This window comes from Fukomys damarensis, unplaced genomic scaffold (assembly GCF_012274545.1).
Source record: "Fukomys damarensis isolate Sample0158 unplaced genomic scaffold, DMR_v1.0_HiC HiC_scaffold_1, whole genome shotgun sequence".
Taxonomy (NCBI): domain Eukaryota; kingdom Metazoa; phylum Chordata; class Mammalia; order Rodentia; family Bathyergidae; genus Fukomys; species Fukomys damarensis.
The window spans coordinates 70,018,870-70,045,582 of record NW_022900913.1 but is presented as its reverse complement, the minus strand read 5'-3'; the positions used below and the strand labels follow the sequence as shown (position 1 = coordinate 70,045,582).

The 26,713-nt window shown below is 45.6% G+C and overlaps 2 protein-coding genes across 6 annotated transcripts in view; one reads left to right on the top strand and one right to left on the bottom strand.

Moving 5' to 3' along the window:
* Wdfy4 (WDFY family member 4) overlaps positions 1 to 26,713 on the bottom strand; it is a 247,344-nt gene that overhangs the window by 35,851 nt on the left and 184,780 nt on the right. The window lies entirely within an intron of this gene.
* Lrrc18 (leucine rich repeat containing 18) lies at positions 1,044 to 18,228 on the top strand. Of its 5 annotated transcripts, none has more exons than XM_010622520.2 (3): positions 1,044 to 1,180; positions 4,619 to 4,681; positions 16,833 to 18,228. In XM_010622520.2, exon 3 carries the CDS (start codon positions 16,919 to 16,921, stop codon positions 17,684 to 17,686), a length of 768 nt encoding a protein of 255 aa, XP_010620822.1. In that variant the 5' UTR covers positions 1,044 to 1,180; positions 4,619 to 4,681; positions 16,833 to 16,918; the 3' UTR covers positions 17,687 to 18,228. The 5 variants fall into 5 exon arrangements, with proteins under 5 accessions (XP_010620822.1, XP_010620820.1, XP_010620823.1 ...); XM_010622518.2 differs by having other exon boundaries at positions 16,751 to 18,228; XM_010622521.2 differs by lacking the exon at positions 4,619 to 4,681 and having other exon boundaries at positions 16,836 to 18,228.

Sequence of the window (26,713 nt, the reverse complement as noted above, 5' to 3'; positions counted from 1 at the left end):
TTGCAGGTCCCTGGGGAGAGCCCTGTTTCCACCCATCATGGTTTTGTGACCACCTTTAAACATAAATCTTTGGACCCTTTGATGAGCTTATCCATGAGGTAATTTCTAAGTATAGCCAAATCATTCACTTAAAATGTTGTACCAACTTATAGTCTTGTAATTAAGGCATATGAATTGAACCAAATAAACATCACTATTGGCCATTATAAAGGAAAGAGTTTGAAAGTGTAGCAAAACACAACATTGGGAAGGGATGGGGAGGGGGAAGTGTCCCTCCTCCTTTCCCAACCATCCTCTTGTCTCCAGGAGACTCTTCCTTCTACTCTCTACTGAGTCTCTGCTTAATAAGCTCCACCAAACCCAAGTACTTCTCTTCACCATACCTGTCCTCCACCACAGTCCTGCTTTGAAGCCCACAGACCCCATCCCACATGCTCCACCCACCATGCCAAGAATGTCAAGATCCTGTGGCCTCCAACTTTGCTGCCCAAGTGCCTCATAGGGACCATACCCTCCATCTTTCCAACACATTGTCTGTCCTGAGTTCCCCAGCCTTTTGCGTTCACTTCTCTAAGGGTAAAACAACTCCTAGGCTGGAAATCACCACTTCCTTCCCAGCACAGATCCATTCTATCCAGGCAAAAACAACCAGAACAAAGAAACAATGCATAGTCACTTACTGTGCACTGAAAAAAAAGGAAGACTGGGCTCTCAGATTGCATCCAGGACACAGCCACTTCCCAAGGTGAGAGCTAGCAGCTCTGAAAGCTGTACATACAGGCAAAGCCCAGGCTGGAGATGGTAATGGCAGCCACCTCAGTCCTCAAGGATGGTCAAGGCCATCCTGAGGCCTCCAGAGCCATGAGCATGTAGACTCTGCATGTTGACACCTTCTTTCCTTGCTGCCATTTTAAGATGTGATGGAAAACAGAAAAGAAAGGCAACACATGGCTGTATGGGTCCAGAAAATTCAAGGAGTCTCTTCTGCCCACCCTCTCTGAAAGGGTTCTAGAATCTGAGCTGTGGTCTTCTGTGATGTTGCCACCAGGTGGAACGGTGAAGGGGGCACTTCCATCCCCCTCCTCTTGACATCGGCTATGAGCTCTGAGGGAGATCCCCCATTTCTGGGACTATCAGAGGGACACACCAGGCCCAGTAGTCCTGAGATACCTATGCAAAAGTGAGTTCTTCAGTTTTGCTTTGCTTCACTTTGTTTTTTTTGGTACTGAGGCTCAAACTCAGGTCCTTGTGCTTGTGAAGCAGGCAACAGAATCACTAAGCTAAATCCCAGCCCATCCAGTTTTTAATATTGGTTTTCCAAAACTATTCTGATGGCAATTACAGAACTCATGGAAGAGCCCACATTAGTGATGTAAAACCCCAGTGAAGAACAATGGGTGTTTTTTTAAGAATTGACAAAGTACGCTGCCCATTGATATCAGGTGTGATGTAGACGAAGCCAGATGGTGACCAACTATCTTGGTTTTCTGAAGTCCCCTGGATTCTGGGGTGGGACACAGAGAAAAGAGCACTGGTGTGGCGATTCTTATCTGACCTCCACCATCTGACTTGACCCTCTCTGACTGGGGCTGTCTCCTTCCCACACACTGGCCACAGTTTTCTAGGACAACAGGCAGGACCAGGGTCTCAACAGTGAGTACAGGTATAGGCTCAGGGCCTCCTAGAAGGTGGTATTCTGCAGGTGCAGATATTATTTAAAAAGTGGTGGCAGGAGCAGGGACCTGCTTGGCTCTGGGCCCCCTCGGGATAACTGTGCAGCTGTGGGTCACCTGTCTGGTCTGTGGAGTCAGTGGCAGTGTTGTAAGGCACTCCCGGGGCTAGGGAGTCAGTGCTGAGGTACAGGGAAAGAGGCAGGGTCCTCAGGCAACCAGGATACAAGAGCATGAGCTCTCTAACAAGCCAGTGAGGATGAGGGCAGTCACCTGCCCAGTCTGAAGGTGGCCTGGCCTGGTACCCCAAAGGGGCCACACCACCACCTTCTGCTGGAAGACTTGCTAAGGTGGGAGCCTGTCTCCAAATTGGAGCTCCCTGGCAGTCAGTAGCTGGATCCAATCCAAGTTCTCCCTACCCCTGGGGTGACTGTTCCCCATACTGCTTGGATGGTAATACCATCTCTGCCTTTCATTCTCCAGAAGTACTTCTGAAAACTGAATTCTGCTGCCATACAGTCCTGGGGACTTCTGAGCCCCAGTGCCATAGCCTCAATGAATGCCCTGGGCTTTAACTCTGTGCCTGGGCACAACCCTGCCCAACTACAATCTGCCCTCTAGCTTGCAGGCTGGCCTCTGGAGGAGGTGAACAGTGAGTCACACCTTACCCCAAGGAATGGTCTCCTCCTACAGGGCATTCAGAAGAAGTAGATCAGTCCCCAGACCAGCGGGTCAGTACCAAGAAGCTGGGGGCTACTCTGCCTCCCTCACCTCCGGGACTCAGATGATTGTCAAAGTTACAAAGACAGCAGGGGCGGACTAGAAAGTGTCAGGGATATGATGCCTGAGCTATTGGTAGTTGGGAAAACCAACTGAAAGGAAAGCAGAAATGCACATCTGCTAGTAGGCACAGGGGCTTGGGGGACTTGTCAGGAAAGGTAACTGTGGCCTTGCACAGACTTGGCCCAGCAGTCAAGTATCCTGCATAGACAAATGCCGGCTAGGGGACACTGGCAACAGCCTGCGTACTCTCTTTCTGCGCCCCTCCCCTGTGTTGTCATCCTTGGGAAGATTCAGGGCGGCCTGGATTCTGAGGTCCTCATCTAGGTGATAGGCCAACAGAAATCCATGAGGAGACAGGCACAGTCTCAAACTCGGGATTTCTCATCTCCTTTCATTCCTGAGACATTGCAGAAATCTTGCTCATGGTTCTAGAACCAATCAAAAATGACACCAGGCAGGTATCCAAGCCATCACAGCAGGCACTGGCTATTCACCGGTGAGATAACCTTCACTCCTGTTTATAGATGAGGATGTGGAAGTGTATGGTGAGGAGGTGCTGGGCAGACCAGGGAAGTGGGAATCCATAGCATTACCCACAGCGGGGCCGGGCAGGACGTGTAACACACTGTGTGGCTCACAGACCCTGGGGGGCCACACTCCACATTGGTCTGCCTCAGAACACCAAGCTCCTTCCCCGAAAGAGGAAAAGAGAAGAGAAGCAGAGAAAAGCAACACAAACCATAGTCTTGATTACTGTGAGAGTTAGCTGTCTGAAAAATAATAACTGCTCATATTTGAAGACATTCAGTTAAAAAAATGAGCACTAGCAAATCTATCAAATTGTTACTGCATAACCATGACATGATGTGATGCTGTAGATGTATTAAACATCTGGATGCTTATACAATATAAAGTTACTTCCACCTGCTGAAATTACAAGGGGTTTAAATTTTTATAAGGTTTCACATGTCTGCATCTTAAAATATTCATATCTTCATGTGTGTTTTCTTCTTTAAAATATCAGTCTATTTTTACTTATCTGTTTTATGGTTATTTTCTAATGTAAATTACATATTCCAATTAGAAATATATTAGGCAATAGTTTTGAATAATTTTTGATCTTCTAATTATTCCTTGCTTATTCATTTAAGTCCATTTACTATGTATTTAATTTATTTGGGGATTGAAATCCAAATAGTAGTGGTATTAATGTATTCAAAATTTTTATAGTTACCTCTTACTTTATGACTCATTTTGCTTTTGTTCCTAAATTCAAATCATTTCATTTTGGGTTATTTTATACTTTCCAAAATTGTATTAAATTTAAATTTAAAATTATTTGTTTCATTTGCTATTTTTTAACTTCTTTTCTTAATTCATGCATAGGTAGAGAAACATAAAGCATTTTCAGTTTTTATTTCTATCTGCAATATAGAATATATACAATTTCTAATTTTCCAGCTGTCACATTATTATCTACCTAATGCTGTTAGTACTTAACTTATTTTGCTAGTTTTCTCAATTACTGGAAACCTAAAGAAAAAACTGAAAAAACCATACATGCAAAAATGCATTCACTGCAGTCTTTTTTAGGATAAGGCCGCCCCAGAAACACCAAGAAAGTGGGGTCCCCAGAGTCTGTCCCAGGCTTTCATTAAAGACAAATACCTCAGAAACAACATGGCAGAAAATCAATATGGAAGAAAATAATTACTGCATCCTATGACTTTATGAGCATCATAGTTACTCAGACTTAATGCAAAAAGAGTACAAAGAGACACAAAACTACAAAAAAATTAATTCAAGTCAATAAACATAAAAGGTAGTACTCAGAAACACCAACAAAGCAAAACAAAAACATGCAGGCCAATTAAAAGGAAGTGGTGTGATATTCCCTGGGACTGAATGCTACTGAGAACAATGTCCCTAAAATGGTGCCTCTGTAGCTTTGTCTCTGTGAGCCCAGGTAGGCTCTAAAATAGGTGATCCTCTTCCACTGCCAGCTGGCTGAACAGAAGAAGATGCCAGCCTTATGAGTCACAGGGACTCAAGGCCCCAGCCCTTTTCTTGGGGATGCACTGCCTGGACAGGAAGTCTTACACACAGAGAGCCTTTCCTCCTCCCCCTTTGTAGGCAGGCCTGGTGATTATGCTAATTTGCCCCAGGCGCCAAGTTTCTTGTTGCCTGGTGACAAAGTTTCCCAGTGGTGGAGGAGGACCTGGGACTGGGTAAGTGTTTGCTTGGGTGGTGGACGATTTGCTTTAATTTTGCCAGACTACTGCTACTTCAAACTGCTTTTTTCCTGCCCTCTTTGACTGAGCAGCTCTAGAAATGCTGTGCTTCTGACGGGTGCTGTTCTGTATTGACCCCGGACGCCACCTAATGCACTATTTATAAGCAGCAGCTTGCCCTGGACCCTGGACCCACCAGAAAGAGCAGCTGCTGTCAGGGTACACAGCTTGGGGTCCTCAGGTACCAGGGAGGTATATGAATTAGTGGGGCTTTGAGGGTCACCCTTGATTATCTTTCCAAATTGTGTCTGCTCCCCCACCCTCCCAGGGCAGGCCATTGTTTGAACTGCCTGCTTTCATACAGGGAAACTAAAATGAGAATGCAGAGCACTGGGCTCCTTCAGTGCTCCCACCTGGTCACTGGGGGAGTCTGGAAGCAAACTCCTGAAAGTCACCCCAATACTGGAGCCCAGAAGCACAGGGGTTTAGCCCTGGGCTGAGCAGGGCTTTCCTTACAGCACAGACCAGAGCACACCCCTCAAGCTGAGTGCCCATTTTCATGGAAGTGTGTTGGGAAAAGGCAGGACCCTACTCAGAGTCTCTGTGACTTCAGTCAAATTACTTGGCCTCTTTGGGCCTCTTGGGCTATGTGTGCCCCATGGACATGGAACTCAGTGCATTGGACAGTTACAGAATCATCTATGGGATCTGTAAGATGCCTGGGTTGGGGCTGGTGGCTCATATAATCCACATGTGCAGCATGGAGGCAGGAATCTAATCTCCTTGTGTTACAGCGTAGTCTTGTTGCTTTGCAAAGGCATCTCAATGCTTTCATGAATAATTTGGGTACTCTGAGAGCCAATTGCAGGGTAACAGCTCTAGACTACAAATAGTGGACACAGGAAGGTTGAGACTTGTGCCTGAGTCAGAGTGCAGGAAAGGACAGTGCTTGCCTGGCCTCCAGCTGGGTGGGAGCCTCCTGCGGAGAAGGAGGCTGAGGTGGTTGATGTCCCCAGGTCCCCCACAGCTGCCCAGTACTCCTCCTTTCCCCCACCAGCATGGTGACATGGGTATGTAAGCCAGGGATGTCCCCTAGTCCCTCACCCTCTAGGACACAGGCGGGTGATGCCACATGGTTCAGCCCCAGCCATGGTCCACTCCTCACCGAATCCACTCTGTGGATTCAGTTCTGAGCTCTCTACCAGTCTTAGAGCATGCCACGAGTCCTAATCCCCAGAGGAAAGGTCTGGGGATGTGCACCTGCCTTCTGTTTGGCTTGGAACTGAGCCATGAAAAGCATGAGTTCTGTCTGCCCAATGAGGCCAATTTGTCCCAGAACATTGTAAAGTCAAACTCCCATGGCAGTTAGGGCCCCAGGAAGGGCACTTCACAGAGCCTGACTCTGTCTGAGTGTGTGACTTTGACCGGGGCCAGGATAGTGAGGCCCCATGTTTTATCTGTGAAGTGGGATGCAGTGAAAGAGATAAGGCATGGAAAGCACAGAATCTGCAGCCTGGGTGCATCACTTCCAGGTTCTCAGCCTTGTCTCTGAGCTCCGCCTGCCCTCTGCCTTGGCTGCAATCTGTCCTCCCTACCTCAGAACGCATTTCCTTCTCTTCCAGGCTTAACTGAGTTCAAACAGCTCCCGCTGTGGCCCCTGGACCCCCTTTCCAGCACAGGTTTTCATGATCACACAGTTTGTGCCATTTGGCATCTGTCTGGACAGTACTCCTGTCCCCAGGAACCATGCTGAGGGTTGGCTCCACAATCAGAGATCAGCAGACTCATTTTACAGGTGACAACCGAGTCTCCCCCAGGAAACCTCTCATTTGGAACTGGATTCCTGTTATAGAATTAAAATTAGATGGAGAGACAGTGGCTGGCAGTAATTATGCTCCAAGCCAGGTGGTACCTGGGGCAGAAGGAGTGCACATAGCACAGGTCCCATGAAATCAGCTGCACCGTGACATGACACGAGGCCTGTGGATCCTGCAGGTCACTGTCCCTGCACCCTCAGGATCCAGTAAAGCCTGGGCTTGGAAAGGCAAGGACGCCACTGTGTAAGAGGGTGCTGAGCCACAGGGTCCAAGTGGGGCTTTACCCAGGTGGGATCTTGGGGCCCTAGCTCTATCTTGGGTCAGTGACACTGTCTGTGCCACACTGTACTGCCAAGTCATGGCCAGGGTCCCTCAAATCCTCAGAGCTGGGAGCATCCACTTATTCATCCATTGGCAGCTCTCTGGGATGGTGAGCAGGAAGCTGGGGTCCAGGCCACCTGCTCTAAAGCCCCTTTGGGTCCACTCTGCCACCCTGCCATGCCATTGTCATGAGCCCCATTTCCTAGTTTGCATGGGGAGGAGGCAGGTGACGCTGTAGACACACGGTGGATGGAAACTTGCAAATGTCCCTGGCTGAGAAGGACCAGGTCTGCCTAGGGTCTTTTGGCCTCTGCTTGTATGAAGCCAGTTTGCCTATTTTCAGCACATGGCTGGTGAACAAGACTGTTCTAGCCTTTTAAACTAATAATCTCAGTATTTTATTTTAATTGTAAGACACCTATTCCCCTTTGTTCCTTCAACAAATCCAATTAAAACAGAGCACATTTAGAATTACAAAATAGATGCTATTAAACCAATAAGAAATCATGATCTTTCCTTTTGGGGCCATGTGACCCCTTGGGAACTCTTGCTCCAAATAAAAGTTGAATTCTCATTATGCACATGGGGAAGGGGACAGTGTGACAAAGAACACTCTCAGACAGCCCATGAGCACAGCCACCCTGGGCACAGAGGAGACTAAATAACATCCCACTGGGCAAAGCAGGATATGTAAGGTCCCAGCAAGACACTGAAAGCTGCGAGGGAGAATTAATTAAATTGATAGATTCGAACCAGACCACTCACATATGGACACCCTATGTGTTTCAGGTGGGGTGGGGCTCTGATCACAGGAAGAAGGTTCCCTCCCGAGCATATGCTTGAGCCTAAGGCCACTGCACCCCACCCCCAATCTTCTCTTTGTCAGAGGAGAGTTGTGACAGTGGGTGACAAAGGAGAGGTCAGATCACTCTGGGAAGGAAAGGACACAAAGTACCTCTGAGGGCTGATTTAATCATGGGTGCCAATGGCAGCTGCATCAGGTGACAGACACCTGCACTTCCAGTACAGAAGGTCCTTCTGCCTCGGTGGGCACCAGGGACACAGCTGGCTGACATCCCCTGTCCATGCCGGGGAAAGAGTTGTGTCTTTACACTCTCAGCTCACACTCACTGTGTCACTGTGGGGACCAGAGGGGCTGAGCATCACCGATTCCTGCTCCATAACTGCCCCCTGGGGACCCAGGGCCACTGACTGAGCTGTCTGTGGCATTATGTGGGCCCTTTCTGGTGCTTCTATCTCTTCTTCTCTTTGCACCCCATCATCACCAGCCAAGCTCTTAACGGTTAAATGACTCCATTAATGCTATCAAGAAGTAAAATGTGCACTCCTTGTGGATTCCATATGCAGGCACATGCACAACTATGGACATAAACCCCTGACTCTTCCCCTGGGCAGCAGGGTAAGCAGGCAGGGGACAAGGACATCAAGGATGGCCTCCTCTTTCTGGAGTCAGTGGGGCCAGTGCTGGGCCTGGGGTTAGGGCTGGTTTTGCTGTGGGACAGCAGGAAGGGAGGAGCTCAAGGAGGCGGGGTATAGGAAAGGTCACACATGTGCTAAGGTATCAAACTAATCCAGGTTCAACTTCAGCTGTGCTGTTTGTAGACCACGTGATGAGGAGGTGAGGGGGGCTTGCTTGACTTCTCTCAACTCCATTATTTTTAAAATGGGGTCAACACTGGCATAACTGCTCTCGAGATCAGAGACACAGGAAGAGCCTGGCAGCAGCTATGTGGCAGTAATCATGGGGCATCTCACCTCATGCATGGTAGGGTGAGGCTCTGGGCACTGGGAGAATTTTCTAAATAGATGTCAGGAACCCCAACCGCAGAGTCCCACCAGCCTCCAGGCATCTCTGGTGCCCACCTACTCTCTGAGTCCCACAAAGATCTCTGTGCCTCTAGTCTGCAGCCTTCCTAGCATGTCCTCCAGCCCCTAGGAAAGGAGGGCTCAGCCTGCCTTACCCCAGGGAGAGGGAAAATGAAGCACTTCAGTTACACCCACAAAGAGCCAGTGCTCCTAAGTCCAGGTAACACCTAAGGCCGATTACCGAGCGCATGTTTCCCGGAACAGTACAGGCGCTAGACAAGTGCTCATCTTCCTCCCAGCACTGCTGCACCCTCCTCAAACATTAGTGCTGATTTTAGGGGCCATGCCAGGGTTCCAAAACCATCCACTCCACAGACACGGCCTCTCACGTGGCTCCCCGCTGGAAGCCACAGCCCCTCTGGCTTTCCAGTGAACCAGCTGTTCTGGGGAGGGGCTGAGAGCAGAAGGAATGACATGAAGCCACATGAAACTCACAGAAGTGGGCTGGCCTGTTACACACCCAGGAAACATGAAGGTTAGAGAGAGAACAAACACAATTGCAGAGAATGCTCACTTATAAAATGGTTCAACTCAGCATCTCCCGATATTAGGATGTTGTGTAAGTAGAAACTGTACCAGGAATTTTGAATTCATATGCAATATGCCCTCTGGTCCCCTCTTGGGATTCCAGGCAGTTACACAGTGAGGCACAGCCCCCAGGCGGCAGGGGGAAGCAGCTGACTCTCTGCACTGTGCTGTAAGTTAAGGGCAGTGAAGTGCAGTTTCCACTCACAGCATTGTCAGCTGATGGTGGCAACAGGCCTAACAGGTTGTAAGCCCATGGTAAACCAAGGAGCATCTGTGCTTTTGGATCAATTCATGGCTGAGGAAATCTGTATCCTTTCCTCTGAAGGGATGGCCTATAAGCAAAAGGAATTTCTCACATGTAAAGCAGGGCACTTGCTACAACCTTTGTCCCAAACACTGTCCTTAGATCAGTGGTGACTCTAGGGATTCAATTCTATATGTGTCTGTACTCTGTATCCTTTACCAAAGGATGAAATAGTTATTCTTAGATCAGGTTAGCATGATACTTTGAGATATCAGAGATACAGAGAAGCAAAGTCAGTGTTAAAAATATAGTCAGCAGATCCCTAAGTGGGAAGCCTAGATAACTTCTAGCATTGTAGTGACGATAAGTTTCTTAAGGAAATGCTTATGGCATAAAAATATGAGTTACCATTACATTTTTAATTTAGATATCTGTGGGGAGTCCTGCCATGCTAAATAGAAATTACTAGATAGAAAAATTAATCAGAAATTAAAGCCAAATCAGTTGTCCCGCTCTACCCAAAGCATAAAAGATAAAAAGACAGAGCATTTAGAATCTTCTCATACATGGACTTCTAAGCTGTTCACATGAAATGAAAACTACCATTCATCTTTCTCCCTCCATTCATTTATCTACCTACCTCTCTGTTTCTTTTTTTAATGACTCTCTCCCTATAACTGCCAGCTTCCCTCATGTGGGTTGGTTCCACTATGACACTTGAGGACATCGGTGAATTGGCAAGAAAAGGCCATCCAGTCCTTCATGTTGTAGCAAAAGGTCACGGTTTCCCACTTCTGTTGCTAACACCTATGGGCCTACTCAGTGGGCAGGAGGCCTGGGTGGGATGCTGGCCTTACAGAGGTGTAAGACTTGGGGAAAATGGACTAAAAACTATCTGTTGCTATCAAAAGTGCAAGTTTAGCTGGGGATCTTGTCACTATTCACTGAATCTGGTGACCCTGGTGTAGGACAAAGTCACTGATGAATATAAGATCAGAACACAGCCTTCCAGATCTCAAGCCATCTTTCCCTTAATGAAAATCTGTACTAGAGGGCAGAGAGCTGCTGTGGCCATGGCCTGGGGGGCAAGTGCTCCCCACGGCACACAGCAGCCTCCTGTGCCCATGGTGGTGCCCACGTTGAACCTCTGGATGCTCTACAAAGGACAGAACTGGCTGTTGACATAAAAGCATCCTCTACTGCCAACCAGGCAGAGCAGGTGGCCATGGGGAAAGTGATTGAAATAGACTATGCAGTCCCAAATAGATTATGTTCAAAAACAATTTTAAATTTTAGCTAGCAAAAATCTAAAGATAGAAATTACATTCAACCCAGCTCTTCCCCTTCTAGGCATCTTTCTGAAAGAGCCAAAGACATCAAATTGCAGTTCTGAGCTCTAATCTATGTGCAGTTGATGTTACCACCCCACAGTTCAGGGACAGGCAGTTCCACAACCCCAGAAACTTGCTCAGGCTGCTCCCTCTCATCCATGCTGCCCTACGGTTTCTACCTACAGTGGTGGCTTTCCCAGACTGTTGGGTTAACAAAATCATTTGGAGTAGGGACTTTCAGGATTGGTGTCTATGCAGCAAAATGTGTTGGCCATTCATTCCTGTTGCTATGTGTATCCACGGTTTGCTCTCTTTTTAAATAAATATTATTTTAAAATTTTAAAAGTGTTTTAAAATTTTTAACAGACATAAAGTTATTGTATATAGCCGTGGAGTGCAAAGGGCCATTTCAATATATTTGCAGGGTCTGTAAACGGCATCTCTATCTTCTTCATGCTTCTTAGTATCCACTGTAGGACTCCACTCACAGAAAGGTCTGAGGTTTGGTTGTATCTTTGTTTTTGGCAATTATGAATAGAATGGCTATAAGCACACGGACAGGTTTTTACATGATCATACATTTGTATTTTTCTAGGGTAAATGCCCAGTGGGGAAAAAGAAAGGTCATGTGATAAGTGTTTGGTGATATTGATAAGAAAAGGTGAAACTTTTAAGACTTCGTATTTCCATTAGCAAACATGGGGTGCCCTGGTTGTTTGAGGTCAGAGCCAGATCGTGACACTGTCTGACAAATGTGCCCTCACACCTGATTACCATGCTGATGGACTGATCTGCATCCCTTTACTTGCTGGTGATGTTGAACAACTTTTGGTGGGCGTATGTGCCAACCATATAACTACTATAGTGAAGTGTATCTTTACATCTTTTGTGCATCTTTAAAAAACATATTCTTTTCCTTCCATTGTATTTAAGACCCCTTTGTAGATTCTGGAAACCAGCTCTTTGCTGGATAAGTGATTTGAAAACTTTTCGTTCCGGTCTATATTATTTTTTCATTCTCAACATTTTCACAGAGCAGTTTTTAATTTTGGTAAAGTCTGATTTTTTAGTATTATCTTTTATGGAATGTGTTTTCACCTAACTCTGAGTCATAAAGATATATCCTTCATTATAATTTAAAGGTTTTATGGCTTTACATTTTACTTTCATATCTATGACCCATTTTGAATTAATCTGAGTTAATGTAATTAGGTTGAGGTTTAGTTTTTTGCATGCAGATGACTAATCACCTTACACTGTTGAAAATTTTGTTTCTCTATCAAACATTCATCAAAAATCAAGTGACCACATTGGGTATATCTGTGAGGCTCTATTTCCATACTTTGTTTTTTTATTCCATTCATCTATTCTTCTACACCTTCTCTAATATCATTTATTATTATTATTATTTCATTTTTTGAGACAGGGTCTTATTGCGTAGTTCAGGCTGGCCTTGAACTCACTAGGTAGCCCAGGCTGGCCTCAAACTTGCAATCCTCCTGCCTCAGCTTCCTGAGAGATGGGATTACAGGCATGCGCCACTATGTCCAGCCTCCATATGCTGTAACTATATGGTGAGTTTGAACATATGAAGCATGAGTCTTCCAATTTTATTCTTTTTAAAATTATTTTTTATTTCTAGCTGCTTTTAATTTTAATATAAATTTTAGAATCCATTCATTCATATATGTAAATAATCCTGCTGAAATTTTGGTTAGAATCACACTGCTCTCTAGACTGCTCTGGGGAGAATTGGCAACCCAACTGTAATGAGTCTTCTAACTCAAAAGCATAGTCTGCTTATCTGCTTGTTAGATCTTTGTTTTCTTATATAAGTGTTTTATAATTTTTTTCATAGAAATTTTGCACATTTTTGTTACTTATGTGGAATATGGGTACTTCACTTTTTAGAGCATTATTATTTTCCAAAATTTAGCTTTCAAATTGTTAAATGCTAGTATATATACATGCCGTAGGTGTGTGTGTGTGCTAACCTTGTTTCCTGCAAACTTGTAAATCTCAAATATTACTTCCAAGAGTATTTTTTAAATTCTTTGAAATTCTCTATCAAGTGAACTATGATATAGGCAGTTTCATTTCACTCTTTTACCTATATGCTTTTATTTATTTTTCTTGATCAGTGCACTGGCTAGAATTTCCAATATAATATTGAATAGGTAAAATGAGAGTGCATCTTCTCTCCTTGTTCCCAAACTTAAGGAGCAAAGCAGTCAGTTTCTCAGCAAGGGCATCAGCTATAGCAAGTTTGTCATTGTTTTCGTAGGTGGCCTATGCCATATAGGGAAGAACGTTCTACTGTAGATCTGCTGAGGGTGTCATCTTGTGTGGATGTTAATATTTTTCAAATGTATTTTCTGTGTCTACTGATACATATATGTACCAGCTCCCATGATGACTGTATTCTTTATGTACTGCAGACATGTACTGAATTTTAAAAACCAATATGATCTCTTATTTATTCTTTTTTAGTCTATTACTAAGGTGATGTAATACTTATTTATAGCATACTACTACATATAATCAAAATACACAGGGAATGTTTGAATTGTTAAAAATTTATTACAGTAAAAGACACATGACCAGAATACTCCTCCTGCTCCATTACACTTCTCTCATCACTCCTGCCACTTTCTGAAGCAATCCTGGAAGTCCTCTTTTGTGTGTTTAGAAAGTATGGTAAAAGCTACTGAAGAATTTTGCTGCCAAGTGCCACCCAAGAGAAAGGCAGGCTGTAGAACCATCACAGTGTGTCCTCATCCACTCATTCACCAGATCTGACCTGGCACCTTAATCTTCCGGCTCTTCCCCAAAACCAGAATAACCATGAAAGGCAAATGTTTTGAATTGATTCAGGACATGGAGGCAGCCATGACAGCACAACTAAATATCTTCACAAAAGAGGACTTCCGGACCTGCTTAAGGAAGTAGCAAAAAGGATGGGATGACTATGTTTGAAGTGTGTGTTGAGGGGTAATGTTTTGAGGAATGTTATTGGCAGTGTTTTTCGCTGCAATAAACTTTTAAAACTTAAACATACCATTGATTTCCAAATACTGAGTTGGGCCTGAGTACTCAGTGGGCTATCATTTATTACTCTTTACTGGATAACTGGATTCAATTTGTGAATATTGTCTAGCGGATTTGGTGTCTGTGTTTGGGGGGATGTTGGCCTACACTTTTCTAGGTCACCTTTATTTAATGTAAATATTACTATGTTTACTTTTAGGACTACCATTTAGCAGTCCTCCATCTATTTCCTCTTTTCTACCTTCTTTTGTATGTGGGTTCTATCTTCTTTTGCATGTGGTTAAAAGCAAAAATAACATCATCCGATGGGGTTGGCAGTGTGTCTTTGGCATTTATACTCAGCTTGTAGCAAAAACTTTTATTTTTCACTCACCTGAGAATGTCTTTGTTTTAATTTCATATTTAAAGAATACTTTCACTGTCTGGTTTGACAGATTTTCTTTCAGCATTTTAAATTTTTTCCAGTATGTCAGGTCTCCAAGGATTTTGATGAGAAAACTGGTCATTCGTATGGAAACTCCTCTGTACAAAATATGCCTTTTTCCCTGGCACATTTCAAAGAATTAGTTCGTTGTTTCATTTTGAGTAATTTTGCTATGCTTTTGAGTATGGATTTCTTTCAGTTTATCCTGTTTGGAGTTTTCTTTGTTTCTTTCATTTGTAATTTTCATGTCTTTCACTAACTTTTGGAAGTTTTCAGCCATCTTTTCTGCAAATATTTTTCTGTATCATGACTCTTTTTCTTTTTCTTTTGGGATATATATTAGTTCCTAAGTAATCAACCAACCCAGTTAGATCCAAACTCCAAGGTCTGTGTGCCATCTGTTGATTCTGTGGCTTTGAAACCCATTTGGTTTCAAAGAACAGGCAGTGTGATTCGGATCCACCCTCACATTGTCATCCCATCACCAGCCTGGATGCTACATGTTGCTCTATCTCATTGCTCAGTTTTCAAAGCATTTAGGTCCAAGCATGAAAGAATCTGTTCTTATCTATGCTGAGGCAGCTCAGGGTGCATCCTGCATTCATATGCTATGTTAGGCATCACTTTTCTAGAGCTCCTCCGCTCTGCAATTTCCTCTACACTTTGTGGCTCCTGGAAGTCTCTTTCATCTCATCCTTCTTTGTCCTCGGGCTTGAAGTCCAGGAATTTTGTTTTCTAAATTTGCTGCACACTTTCTGCCACCATTGCTGCCTCTAGAGAGCCAAGCATCAATAAATAGAGAATACAAGGTGGGCCCCAGGCTCTCAAGACTTCAGTTTGTTTGATCATGAGGCAATGTTCTCCCCCTTCCGCCTTCCAGGTGCTGGAGACACTGGCCACCCAGGGTCACCAGCCACCCAGGGCTGAGGCAGGAGGGAAGGGAGCTGCAGGCAAAGCCAGACTTCCTTTACTCTTTCTGGCCCTAGAAGCTTCCTTCCCTGCTAGGCAGAGGAGGGAATAATGCAGGAAACTTGCAACCAAACTGGTTTACTTACGTATAATCTGCTCCAGCCTGCCCAATTGCCTATCTGCAGAGCCCTCTGCATGCTCCTTTGCACGTTCTGCCTTGGGTCTTGAGATACTTCAGGATGTGGGGCAGGGAGTCCTCATTCCACCTTATCTGTCCTGGAACCCTGGCTGTCTTTATCACTCCCAGGATACCCTGGTTACTCTTAAGGACAAATAAATCCCCTTGCTGGCACATTCCTGCTATCTCTGCTACCCAGACAGCTATTACTGAAAGCAGTATTTCCACCCTTTCCAAACCACCCCAGCTCATTAGGTTCTCATCATTGCTGCTGACAGATAAAAGGACTGTCAGCTTCAGGGAACTCCATCCAAACGTAGCAAATCAGAAAGCAAGAGGCATCAAGGTTCAGAAAGGCAAGCAGCTACAGACCCCACAGAGCAGTTTATGTGCCACTCCTCATGGTAAAGTTTCCTTGGTCTTCCTTTCTACCTTGGGATAATTCTGTGTATCCTGGATTACTAAACATTTGGAAACACTGTGTACAAATGTTCTTTGTAACAATATTTTATAATTCACATTCATCAAGCTTTTACTGTGTGCCAGGCATTGTTAAAAGTACTTTCTAGTATTAGATAATTTACCTTCCCTAAGAGCTCCCTATAGGGGCTGTTTTCACCAATGAGGAAATTTAGGTATTGAGAATTTAAGAACATCATGAGCAGTAGAACAGGACACCTCATCCAAGCATGCTGATCTGAATCTTCCACCACCCTCTGCATGCTACACCTTCCTTATGGTGGCACTCATAGGTGTCACAACACTCACTGCGTCAGAGGAGTTTGCAGTGTAAATTTCCAGTGTGAAGGAGTATGGGAGAAAGGGCGGAATTCCAAGAATGTTTGCCATGTTTAGCCCTGGATCCTCCATGCTAGGGACAAGGGTACAGGGCAGGCAAACCCCACACGCTGTTCCCAGTGCTACTCCTATTGCTCTACAGTTCTTGTAGCCACAGCCTGACCCATCCCTCCAGATCCAAAGGGTGAAGAGGGAATAATAAGTCCTTGATGCTACCTTACCCCTCAGACCTGGGCTTATGCAGCCCTTTCCTAGGACAGACACAGGACAACTCAAAAAATGCTACGTTTATGTGGGGCGTCTGAGAAGTGGCAGATATCCAAGAAACTGCCCCCACTATACACACTTCCCTGAAGTCAGAGGGTCATGTCCAAGCCCAGGACAATAGAAGGGTCCATAAGGAAGGAAGTGGCAAGCTAGAGAGGCATTAAGCATCCTCAGGCCAACCCAATACCTCCCAGTTAGCATCTGGGTAAACTGAGACCTGAGGGGCCACAAGTAGATTGAGGACTCCCTTGACGGATTGTGGTGATGCCCTGATTCCTCTATTTCTTTTGTGTCTCTCTTCCTACACTAATCAGGAGCACAGCACATGATCAAGGTGGGACAGACCCAGCACTTCAAGCCCTCTTCTAAGGAGATGTTTTTCTCTCTTCCTATCAGCAGTTTCATGTGACTATTTCCTCAAATTGATCACCATCCAATCAGAAAAATATTCTTCTGATATCTTTCTCCCTCACTAAAAGAACATGGCCAAGGGCGGAAAGGGCCCCAAGGGCAAGAAGATCACCCTCAATGTGGCCAAGAATTGCATTAAAATCACCTTCGATGGGAAAAAACGCCTGGACCTGAGCAAGATGGGAATCACCACCTTCCCCAAATGTATTCTGCGCCTCAGTGATGTGGATGAGCTGGACCTCAGCCGCAACCTGATCAGGAAGATCCCTGACTCCATCGCCAAGTTCCAGAACCTGCGGTGGCTGGACCTGCACAGCAACTACATTGACCGGCTGCCCATGTCCCTTGGCCAGATGACCACCCTGCTCTACCTCAATGTCAGCAACAACCGGCTGACCACCAGCGGGTTGCCCGTGGAGCTGAACCAGCTCAAGAACATCCGCACCATGAACCTCGGCCTGAACCATCTAGACAGGGTGCCCACCACACTGGGTGCCCTAAAGGAGCTGCATGAGGTAGGGCTCCATGACAACCTGCTCAACAACATCCCCAAGAGCATTGTCCAGCTCCCCAAGCTGAAGAAGCTCAACACAAAGCGAAACCCCTTTCCAAAGGTGGAGGAGGCAGACATCTTTGTGGACTCTATCAAAAGGCTGGAGAACCTCCATCTGGTGGAGGAGAAGGACCTGTGCGGGCCTTGCCTGAGAAGATGCCAACTGGCTCGGGAGAAGCTGAACCGAATTAAGAGCACAGTCACATCAACACCGAGAAAAGCCCTGTTTTCTACTTTGATCTCCCCTAACTCTATAGCCAAGGAGTCCCAGGAAGAGTGGAGGTGACCTGGGACCCTGATGGTGAGACAGGAAGGGATAGAAGGGAAGGCAGGGGCAGGGGACTGCAAGCAGAAAAGTGAGGATGCCCTGTTACAGCAACAGCCCTTCCATCCCAGCTCATAAAGCACCTTTCTCACCTCCTCTGTTTGTGACTGTGCTAACTGGAGGGCTTTGGGTTTCCATGCTACTCTGCATATTTCTCCCTGTTCTGTGTGCATACACCAACATAGACAGGTGAAGCAAGTCAGGAAAGGGCCACCCATCCATCCACTCATCTGCTGATCTACCCATCCATCCACCCACTCATCCATCCATCCATCTATCCACCTATCCATCCAGCTCACTTCTACCCATGAGTGCTCTCCAATCTACAACCCAGTGCCCAAGTGACAGTGTTGCCAACACTCTCTGGCATGTCAGGACCCACTGCTCACTCCAAAGTGTAGTTTGTTCCACAGTAACTTCTTGGATCTGGGCTCCAAGGTCAGCAATCCCAGAGCATGGGTTAGTAGGAAAGCAAACGGCACTGGTCACAGATAAAGCACCAAGTGCAGCCACAGAGATGAGCAGGTTTTAGGGATTGCAGGCAGTATCCTGTATTACCTTTTTCTCCCATCTGTACATATATAGTTTGCTCCAGGAGCTTTCTATCTATCTTGAACCTGCAGGCTCCCATGGACTGTGAATGAATGAGCTTATTGTGCCTGTGCCTTGGAGACCCTTGTGGGAAGAAAGGCAGGTGTGAGCGCAGGTATGGCTTAGTGCATTCAGCACACAAGTAGCTCACTAGCTCTGTGCTAGGTGCAGGACCCCCCACATTCAGTGGGACCAGGTTGGCCTGCCTTGGGCAAGCTGGAGGAGAGGCCATCTGAGAAAAGATGGACATAACATCATAGTCTGAGGAACTTAGGAGACCAGAGCCATGGTCTTCAGAACCATATTTAAAACATTTGCCAGACAACTTTTCTTATGGCTGTGTGTAACTACAAGTTATTGTTGGGCACATGAGTTGTGCATGACCAGCCTGGTACAGAGAAGGCCAGGGACTCTGGAATTGGGCAGATGTAGGACCTTGATGCCTCTGCTTCTCCTGCCATTGCTGAGGGGCACCTTGCTCAGCCTCATCTGTGAGAGGGGGAACTCATGCCCAACCCTAGGGCTGCTGTGAACTGAAACAGGCAGCACAGAGAGCATGCACACAGCATTCTTTCCCAAGGCTAGAGCTCCATGCCTCGCAAAGCTGAAACACTACTTGGGCAGGCCAAGAGCCACCCAGATCTTTGTGCAGAAATGAGGTAAAGATGATCCTCACAATAGTTGTGACCCTTTGGTGTACCACTTGCTGACAACTAAAAGCACTGAGAGAGTGGTACTGAGGAAGGCTTTTCTGGGGAAGGCATTGCCACAGTCATCCTCGAGGAGTCCAACAGGCACTCTCTGTTTGGAGGGTACACTTCTTTCTTCTTCACACTATGAACCACAGCAGAAGAATGCTTCATCGCTCCATCCCATTCTGCTGGTCTTCCTTTGTAATGCTCAGCTGTGACAATGCTGTCACACTTCCAAAATCCCAGAGGAGCTAGATTCAAAGTTCCCATTTTAGTTTCTTCCCTTTATTAAATGCCCTCCATTAGAAAAGTAACAAAACCACAGCCTAGCTTTCCATGTGGTTGCTAAAAGTGTGCACCCATCTGCAGTGTGAGCCAACTATAACCTTGGCAGGTTTCCTTAAGAGTTATTTTTCTGCTTATGTGTTTACACACAGTTAAAATTACAGCATTCACTCCAACTCTATCCTGATTTGAAACCCATCTGGGCAGATAGTCTTCACATCCATAATTTAAAGCGTCTGCAAGATAGTTATTCTTTTGGATATGCATATCTCTAAGTCACTTTGGGCATTTAGGTTGTTTCCAATTTTTCACTAATGGAAATAGTTTTGCGATGAGAGCTGGGATGACTAAAACATTTTTAAATGTTTTGGATCATTTCTTTGGCACAGCTGCCTCCATGGGGATATTGTGTTAAAGTCTACATTTGTTTCAAAAGTAATTTTTGACATATGCCATCCTGTAACTTATGGACATGTATGTCCACCAGTGATTTATGAGGGAGCCGGTTTTCCTGTGCCCTCATGGCACTGAGTGTTGTCCCTTTTATGTTCCTCCTCGCTGTGGGTCCAATTGGCTGGAGCCTTCTGAAGGCGAAGGGTGACCTTGACCGAAATGTGTGTGATTATGCCACACCCTCAGTTCAGGGAAGCCACTCCTATGCCGGGTCCTGGACCTGCCTGTGAGTGATCTGAGTGGCTCTCTCTGTCTCTTTCTCTCTCAGCCAAAAGTCCCAGTGTGCATGCGCTGACAGTGGCAGCAAGTTTCTGGGCAGAGTGGCAGTTATCTGGATGCTGTCAATTACTGTTGTTCTGCCTGGAAATGCTTTTGCTGGAGAATCGGGGTCCCCATTTTAGGTCCCAAAAAGATCAGTAAAGAGGAAGTGTTAAGCAAAGCATTGCAGCGGCAGACCCCACGGTCCCCAGGCTCCCCCACCTCTGCCTGTGTAGCACACTCCAGTGCTTCATGGGGTCTGGCCCTGGAATCCTTTCACGCTCATCACTGGGTCTCCAGAAGGGGTTTGGGTGTGTTGGGCTTCACCAGGCAGCGGGATTTGACTTCCCACTGAACGTGCTCAAGTGAGACACCATTTTAGCTAGGAAAAGCTGACACTGTAGGCGAGGGGTGCAGAGACGGGAAGTCCAGACCAGTAAGGAGGCATCTGTGTTATTTCCTTTCCTGTCAGGGCATGGCTTGGTGTTGACATTGCTTCATGCTCTAAACACCCTTACTTCCTGGAAATTGTAGGAAGCCTAAAAGTACTGGATAACAAAGCTATTTGGGAGTTCTCCTGCCTCCAGTAGAACAAAAACTCTACCCACACTGCCCCACTCTTCTCTGATTCTGAAGGCCAGCTGTACCCAGTGACCCTACATGACCCCAGGGGATCTGGATTTTGCCCTGTGGCCAGGAGCAACAGCTTCATCTTCTTGTGTCTCCATCCCCAGGTTGCGCTCGCCATCTTCCTAGAGTAGCTTATAGCAAAACACGGAGACTACTCAGCTGCCAGGAGCACAGCTCTGAAGAGGAGAACCCGGTTAGGAGAAGACAGAGGGCAGGGAGCATTCTGAAAGCCAGGCTCTCCATGCTGCCTATGCCTTAGGCTTGACTCACAGCTCACTGTTGACTCCTCGCTGTGGGCTCCCCGTGTATGAAAAGGAATCTAGAAAACATCTTATGTGTTTTTTTAAAGTGTATATAGGAGGGCACATTTAAGAAAATTATAGACATACATTAGCAACAATGGCAAACTTAAAAGAAGACATTCAGCCTTCAAAGGTTTGCAGTCTCTACATTTCACTCATGCTGGTGGGATCTCAACCTGACTAGAAGCCTGTGACAAGTTACATACATATAATGCTATGCTGCAAGCAGCTAATATTTGTATAAAACATCTACACAGAGAAACATACTACAGATAAAATGGAATTTTAACACAACCTTCAGTTATGCACAAGAAAGCAGAAAAAATAAAACAGATGAATAAAAAGGAAAGAAAACACTACAAAAAATAAAATGTCAGACTTACATCCTAACATTTCACTACTCGCATTTAATGTAGATGGTCAACTTTATCTGCAATGGCGCCAAAGTGGAAACAGCCAAATGCCCTTAAAGGAGCACATGGTTGAACAAACTCTGATATGTTCATCCCTTGAAATACTACCTGGTCACAAAAAAAGGACATGCTATTTTTACATGCAACACCTCCAATAGATCTCAGTGTTATCATTCTGGGTTTAAAACAGCCAATCTCCAAAGATCTCTGTGACTCTATTTATACAAGCATCCAGATGGCAAAGTGATAAAGATGGGAGGTGGATGAGTGGCTGCCAGGAGCTAAGGATGGTGGGGAGTCAAAAATACAGACATGATCAGAAAGGGCAACGAGAGACATGCTTACTTGCACAGTGGTAAAATAACTGTGTGCATTGTTGTGGTAGTGTTACAGGAATCTACATGTGTGATAAAGTGACCAAGATCCATGAAACATGTAGTGGTATAAGTGCCCTTGTTTTGAAACTGTACAGTAAACTGCATGCAACTATGGGGCAATCAGGTGAAGACTACAGGGAGCCACTCCACAACTGTACTATTTCTTGGGAATCTCTAGTGAATTCAAAATAAAATTTTAAAAATCAGTCTGACCTCCTGGCTGCAATACTAAACAGATCCATCTCTCTAGTGCTTTTTGTGAGTCACTCTGGCAAGTTTAGAGTGAGACTCGAGCACACACAGTCCACCCAGAGCCACAATTCTTCTACCACCCCAGAGACTTAATGAGGCAGGCTATTGGGAGGACAAATTCCTGGAAAGAGGGGGCCAAAAGGAAAGAGGAAAAAAGAGGCAGCCAGCTCTCCAGTAGCCACAGTGTGCCTATCCTGACAGCTGGGTCGAGCCAGGACAGACAAGAGACCACGGGCACTATAGTCTGGGCAAGTTGGGGATGAAGACGAGCTCTAGAGACTACACAGGGCACCCACCTCTAACAGAAAAGTCATGCCTAGGGACACATGCACTATATAATATCCAAATAACCAAGGGGACCCTGACTCCACTGCTAGTAATTATAAGCTCATTATCATTGGGTCCCCCGCTCTGTGGGCTTTGGGTAACATGACCACTCCTTAAAGGTCTCTATAGGAAAAACCTCCTCCTCCAATAGGAAAGAGAACACTTGTCCCTCATTAGAATGAACTGTGATGCCAGACCAAGGAGCAACTCCCTCCCTGTAGAAACCACATAGACGCTCTGGCCTCTGGCTTCTTCCAGGCTGCGAACTCTTCTCACTTGTCCACTCCCACCCTCCAGAGTGCATCCTGGATAATCTATTCTTTCACTTCTTCTGTGTATCCTGCTCAGTTCTTTGCTTGGGATATCAAGAACCACCACCTCTGACAATATTTCACCATCTCAAGAGAAGGAGCACCTCTCCCTCAGCCCACCAGACTAATAAAAAATTACTGACTGTTGATCTCATCCAGAGGGTGACTGAGAAAGCTGCTAACATCAAAAGAAATTGCAGGGCTCCTATGTCTATGTCCTGGCTTCCTGGAGGTGGCTGGGCACAGGCAGCACCTGGGGTGGGTGCCCTGACCCAGTGGATGCGTGGCCTTTCCACACCCCTCAGCTCTGGACATGGTATTGAAGAGTATGGAGGCTGGGGAGCACACGGTGGGTGGAGCTAGAAAGGAAATTGGGTATGCTGGCTATGGAGAGCAGGGTGGAGCCAGGCTCTTGCCTGCTTAGGGGTCCAAGGGTGTGGCTGAAGATACAGCTAGGAAAAGATATGAGCCATGTGCAGCAAAAAGACAAAAAGCAACCTAGGAAGGGCCAAATCCAGATCTGAGCATGACCTAGGCAGAATCACCATAGCCTGATGCCCATGCCCATTGCACCAACTGTGTGAAAAGCTCCTAAGTGCTGGGCACTACTGCCATGATCTGAATTTTTAGTTTGTAGCCAGACTTAGTCCAGTTCCAGAAGTTCTGCTTGCTCCTGACTGCAGACATCAATCTTGTTGTCTCCATTACTGCCCTCTTGGGGTTGTAGGTCATCAAGAGCCCAAGGGCGATATTCCTCCCATCTTGGTGGTGCGGAGCTGTCCATCAAAGTGACCACATGTGTTACAGATTTTTAGCCTCTGAGTCCACATTAACTCTGGGGAGTGGAACTGGCAGAGGAGAAAGGGGGAAGTGCGTGTTATGGTTTATACCTAGATATCCCCCAAAGCCTCATGCATTCATAGGTGGGGATTCTGGGAGGTGACTGGATCATGGGAGTTTGATACTTATAGGAGGATTCGTCTATTGGTGAGTTTATAGCTAAATGTGATGTTGGGAGGTGGAGACCTGCTGGAGGAGGTGAGTTACTGGGGGCGTGGCTTTCAAAGGCTTATCTCTTCCTCACTCCTCCCTCCATCTCCCTGTGCTTCCTGCCACCATGCCATGAGCTATTTCTCTGTGATGTCCCTCTGCCAAGCTGCCCTGCCTTTGAGCCAGCAGAACATGGACTGAAACTTGTACAAACTGTGAGCCAAAATGAACCTTACCTCCTTTAACTCATGGGTGTCAGGTGTTGTGTTCTAGTGGTGAGAAAACAACTGAAGCAGGGTGCTTAGTGTCAAGTTTCCACACTGCTGGGAGTGCTGCACAAGTGTGATGGGTGATATGGAACATCATCACCTCTTGGGAATTTCCAAGTTTCTATGGCTGTGTTTCTAAATTTTTGGTCTTTCATTGGTTTTCAAAGACAATCTATGAAAGAAATAACTGGAAACACTCAACTATAGAACTTGATATCCAAAATTGAGTGTTACTTAAAACTGTGGAGCACCATGCCCTACTACCAGGGGACTTGAGGGCTTTCTCCAAAGGTACCATACTTTGAGCTGTGCTGGAACTGTGCCAGGCAGGACACAGGAAGACCTGGCAGACCGACTCCAGTGAGCACAAATGGCCATGATAGAAGAACCAAGCACAGCAGAAGTAAAAGCAGATGACAGCAAGTAAATATATGAAAAAATGTTCCACATCACTGGTCATTCGAGAGATACAGATGAAAACAACACTGAGATTCCACCTCACCCTACAAAGAATGGCTGCTATCAAGAAATCAAACAATAACAAATGTTGGCGGGGTTGTGAGGAGAAAGGAACTCTTCTCCATTGTTGGTGGGTAAGGAGACTGGTACAACCACTATGGAAATCAATATGTAGATACCTCAAAGAACTAGGACTAGAGGTTCCATTTGACTCAGCCATACCTCTGCTGGGTATCTTTCCAAAAGAATTAAAAGAATCATCACAGAGATATATGTATACCTATGTTTATAGCAGCACAATTTGTAATAGCTAAAACTTGGAAACAGCCCATTTGCCTATCAGTTGGAAACTGGATAAAGATGTGGTTTTTCTATAAAATGGAATATTACTCAGCCATAAAGAATGAGAAATTAGAGTCATTCATAGGAAAATGGATACATATTGAGGATATAATCCTAAGTGAAATAAATAAGTCACACATGTGTAAATACCGAATAGTTTCTCTGGTGTGAATAAACTATAATAGTACATAAGATCCTAATGATATAAGTGACAATGTGAAATAGGAAGAAAAGGGCTAAAGGTGTAGGGAAAGTGGGAAGGGTAGGGGAAAGGTAATAAGGGAAGAGAAAAAAATAGGAGAAAATGAAAAAATGGAAATGAAGTATTTATAAAGGGGGAGGGGAGGAGGGGGTGAAGGGAGGGTAGGGACAAGGGGAAAAAATGAGAATCAAGACCTGTCATGTAAAGGTACAAGATCCCTATGATGAATGTAACTGTACTGTATATCTAAAATGTACCAATAAACTCAATGAGGAAAAAAAAAAAGAAGTAAATTAGCTGTTAATACATGCACAACCTCATCATCCCCTTACAGATAGGTGAGGGAGGCTCTCAAGCATCTGGCTCATCTCCTACAGAGTTCTCTCGCTCTTACCCAGAAACCATCTGTGGAGGGACCCCCAACTCAGTGGCCACAGCCAAGTTCCAGAACCTCTTTGGTGCTGTTTTCTGCCTGTGCCTGTCTGTCTGAGGTAGAAACAGAGCTCGCTGGTGTGGATGAAGGAGTGTGAGGAGGGGCAGGCCTCCCTGAGATGCTGGCAAAATAGAAGTGGACAGAGTGCTGCTCACAGCCAGAGAGTTGCAGGATCACTGCGTGATGTGACGCAAAGGACTGCAAGAGGGCGTCAGTGGGCAAAGTAGTCTGTGTCACAGGTGATGGGGGCAGTGGTCCCTGCAAGCCCCCTCTGTGTGGGGCAGTGGACAGCCCCCTGCCTTTTCGGGTGCCTCTGTGTTTACTCCTTCATGACATCAGCACCTTGATTCACCCAGGGAGCCCCCTCCTCTAGGTTTGGTATATGATCTGGGGTAAACTGACCTCACTCCAGCACCTGGATGGACAGATCACCCTGGTTTCTGGCCAAGGAAGCCATTTGATTGGTTCTGGGATGTGCATGTAACCTAATTTAAAAAAAGGAAATTCCATGTGGACATTTTTTTGTTCCAAAATCACCGGGATAGAATGTGAGCAGGGTGTGGCTGAGATCTCAAGTGACTGCCAGCTCAGAGCTGCTGTGGGCATATATGCTACTGCGACAAGAGGGCCCATGAGAAACAGGGCCAATCCAAAGGACAGCCTCACTCAAGAAAGAGAGCCTGACCCGATTCAACAATGGGCATCCGAAATGAACAGACATTTCTCAGACAAAGAAGTAAAAGCAGCAAGTAAATATATGAAAAAATGCTCCACATCACTGATCATTCGAGAGATGCAAATGAAAACAACACTAAGATTTCACCTCACCCCTCAAAGAATGGCTGCTATCAAGAAATCGCACAATAACAAATGTTGGCGGGGTTGTCGGGAGAAAGGAACCCTTCTCCATTGTTGGTGGGAGTGCAGACTGGTGCAACCACTATGGAAATCAATATGGAGATACCTCAAAGAGCTTAGACTGGAGGTTCCATTTGACCCAGCCATCCCTCTGCTGGGTATCTTTCCAAAACAACTCAAAGAATCATATCACAGAGAAGTATGCGCACCCATATTTATAGCAGCACAGTTTGTAATAGCTAAATCTTGGAAACAGCCCATTTGCCCATCCGTTGGAAACTGGATAAAGAATATGTGGTTTTTCTATAAAATGGAATGTTACTCAGCCATAAAGAATGAGAAAATAGATTCATTCATAGGAAAGTGGATACATATTGAAGATATACTCCTAAGTGAAATAAATAAGTCACACAAGTGTAAATACTGAATAGTTTCCCTGTTGTGAATAATCTGCAATAATACATAAAATCCTAATAAGATTACTGACATTTAGAAATGGGAAGAAAGGAGCTAAAGGTGTAGGGAAGGTGGGATGGGTAGGGGA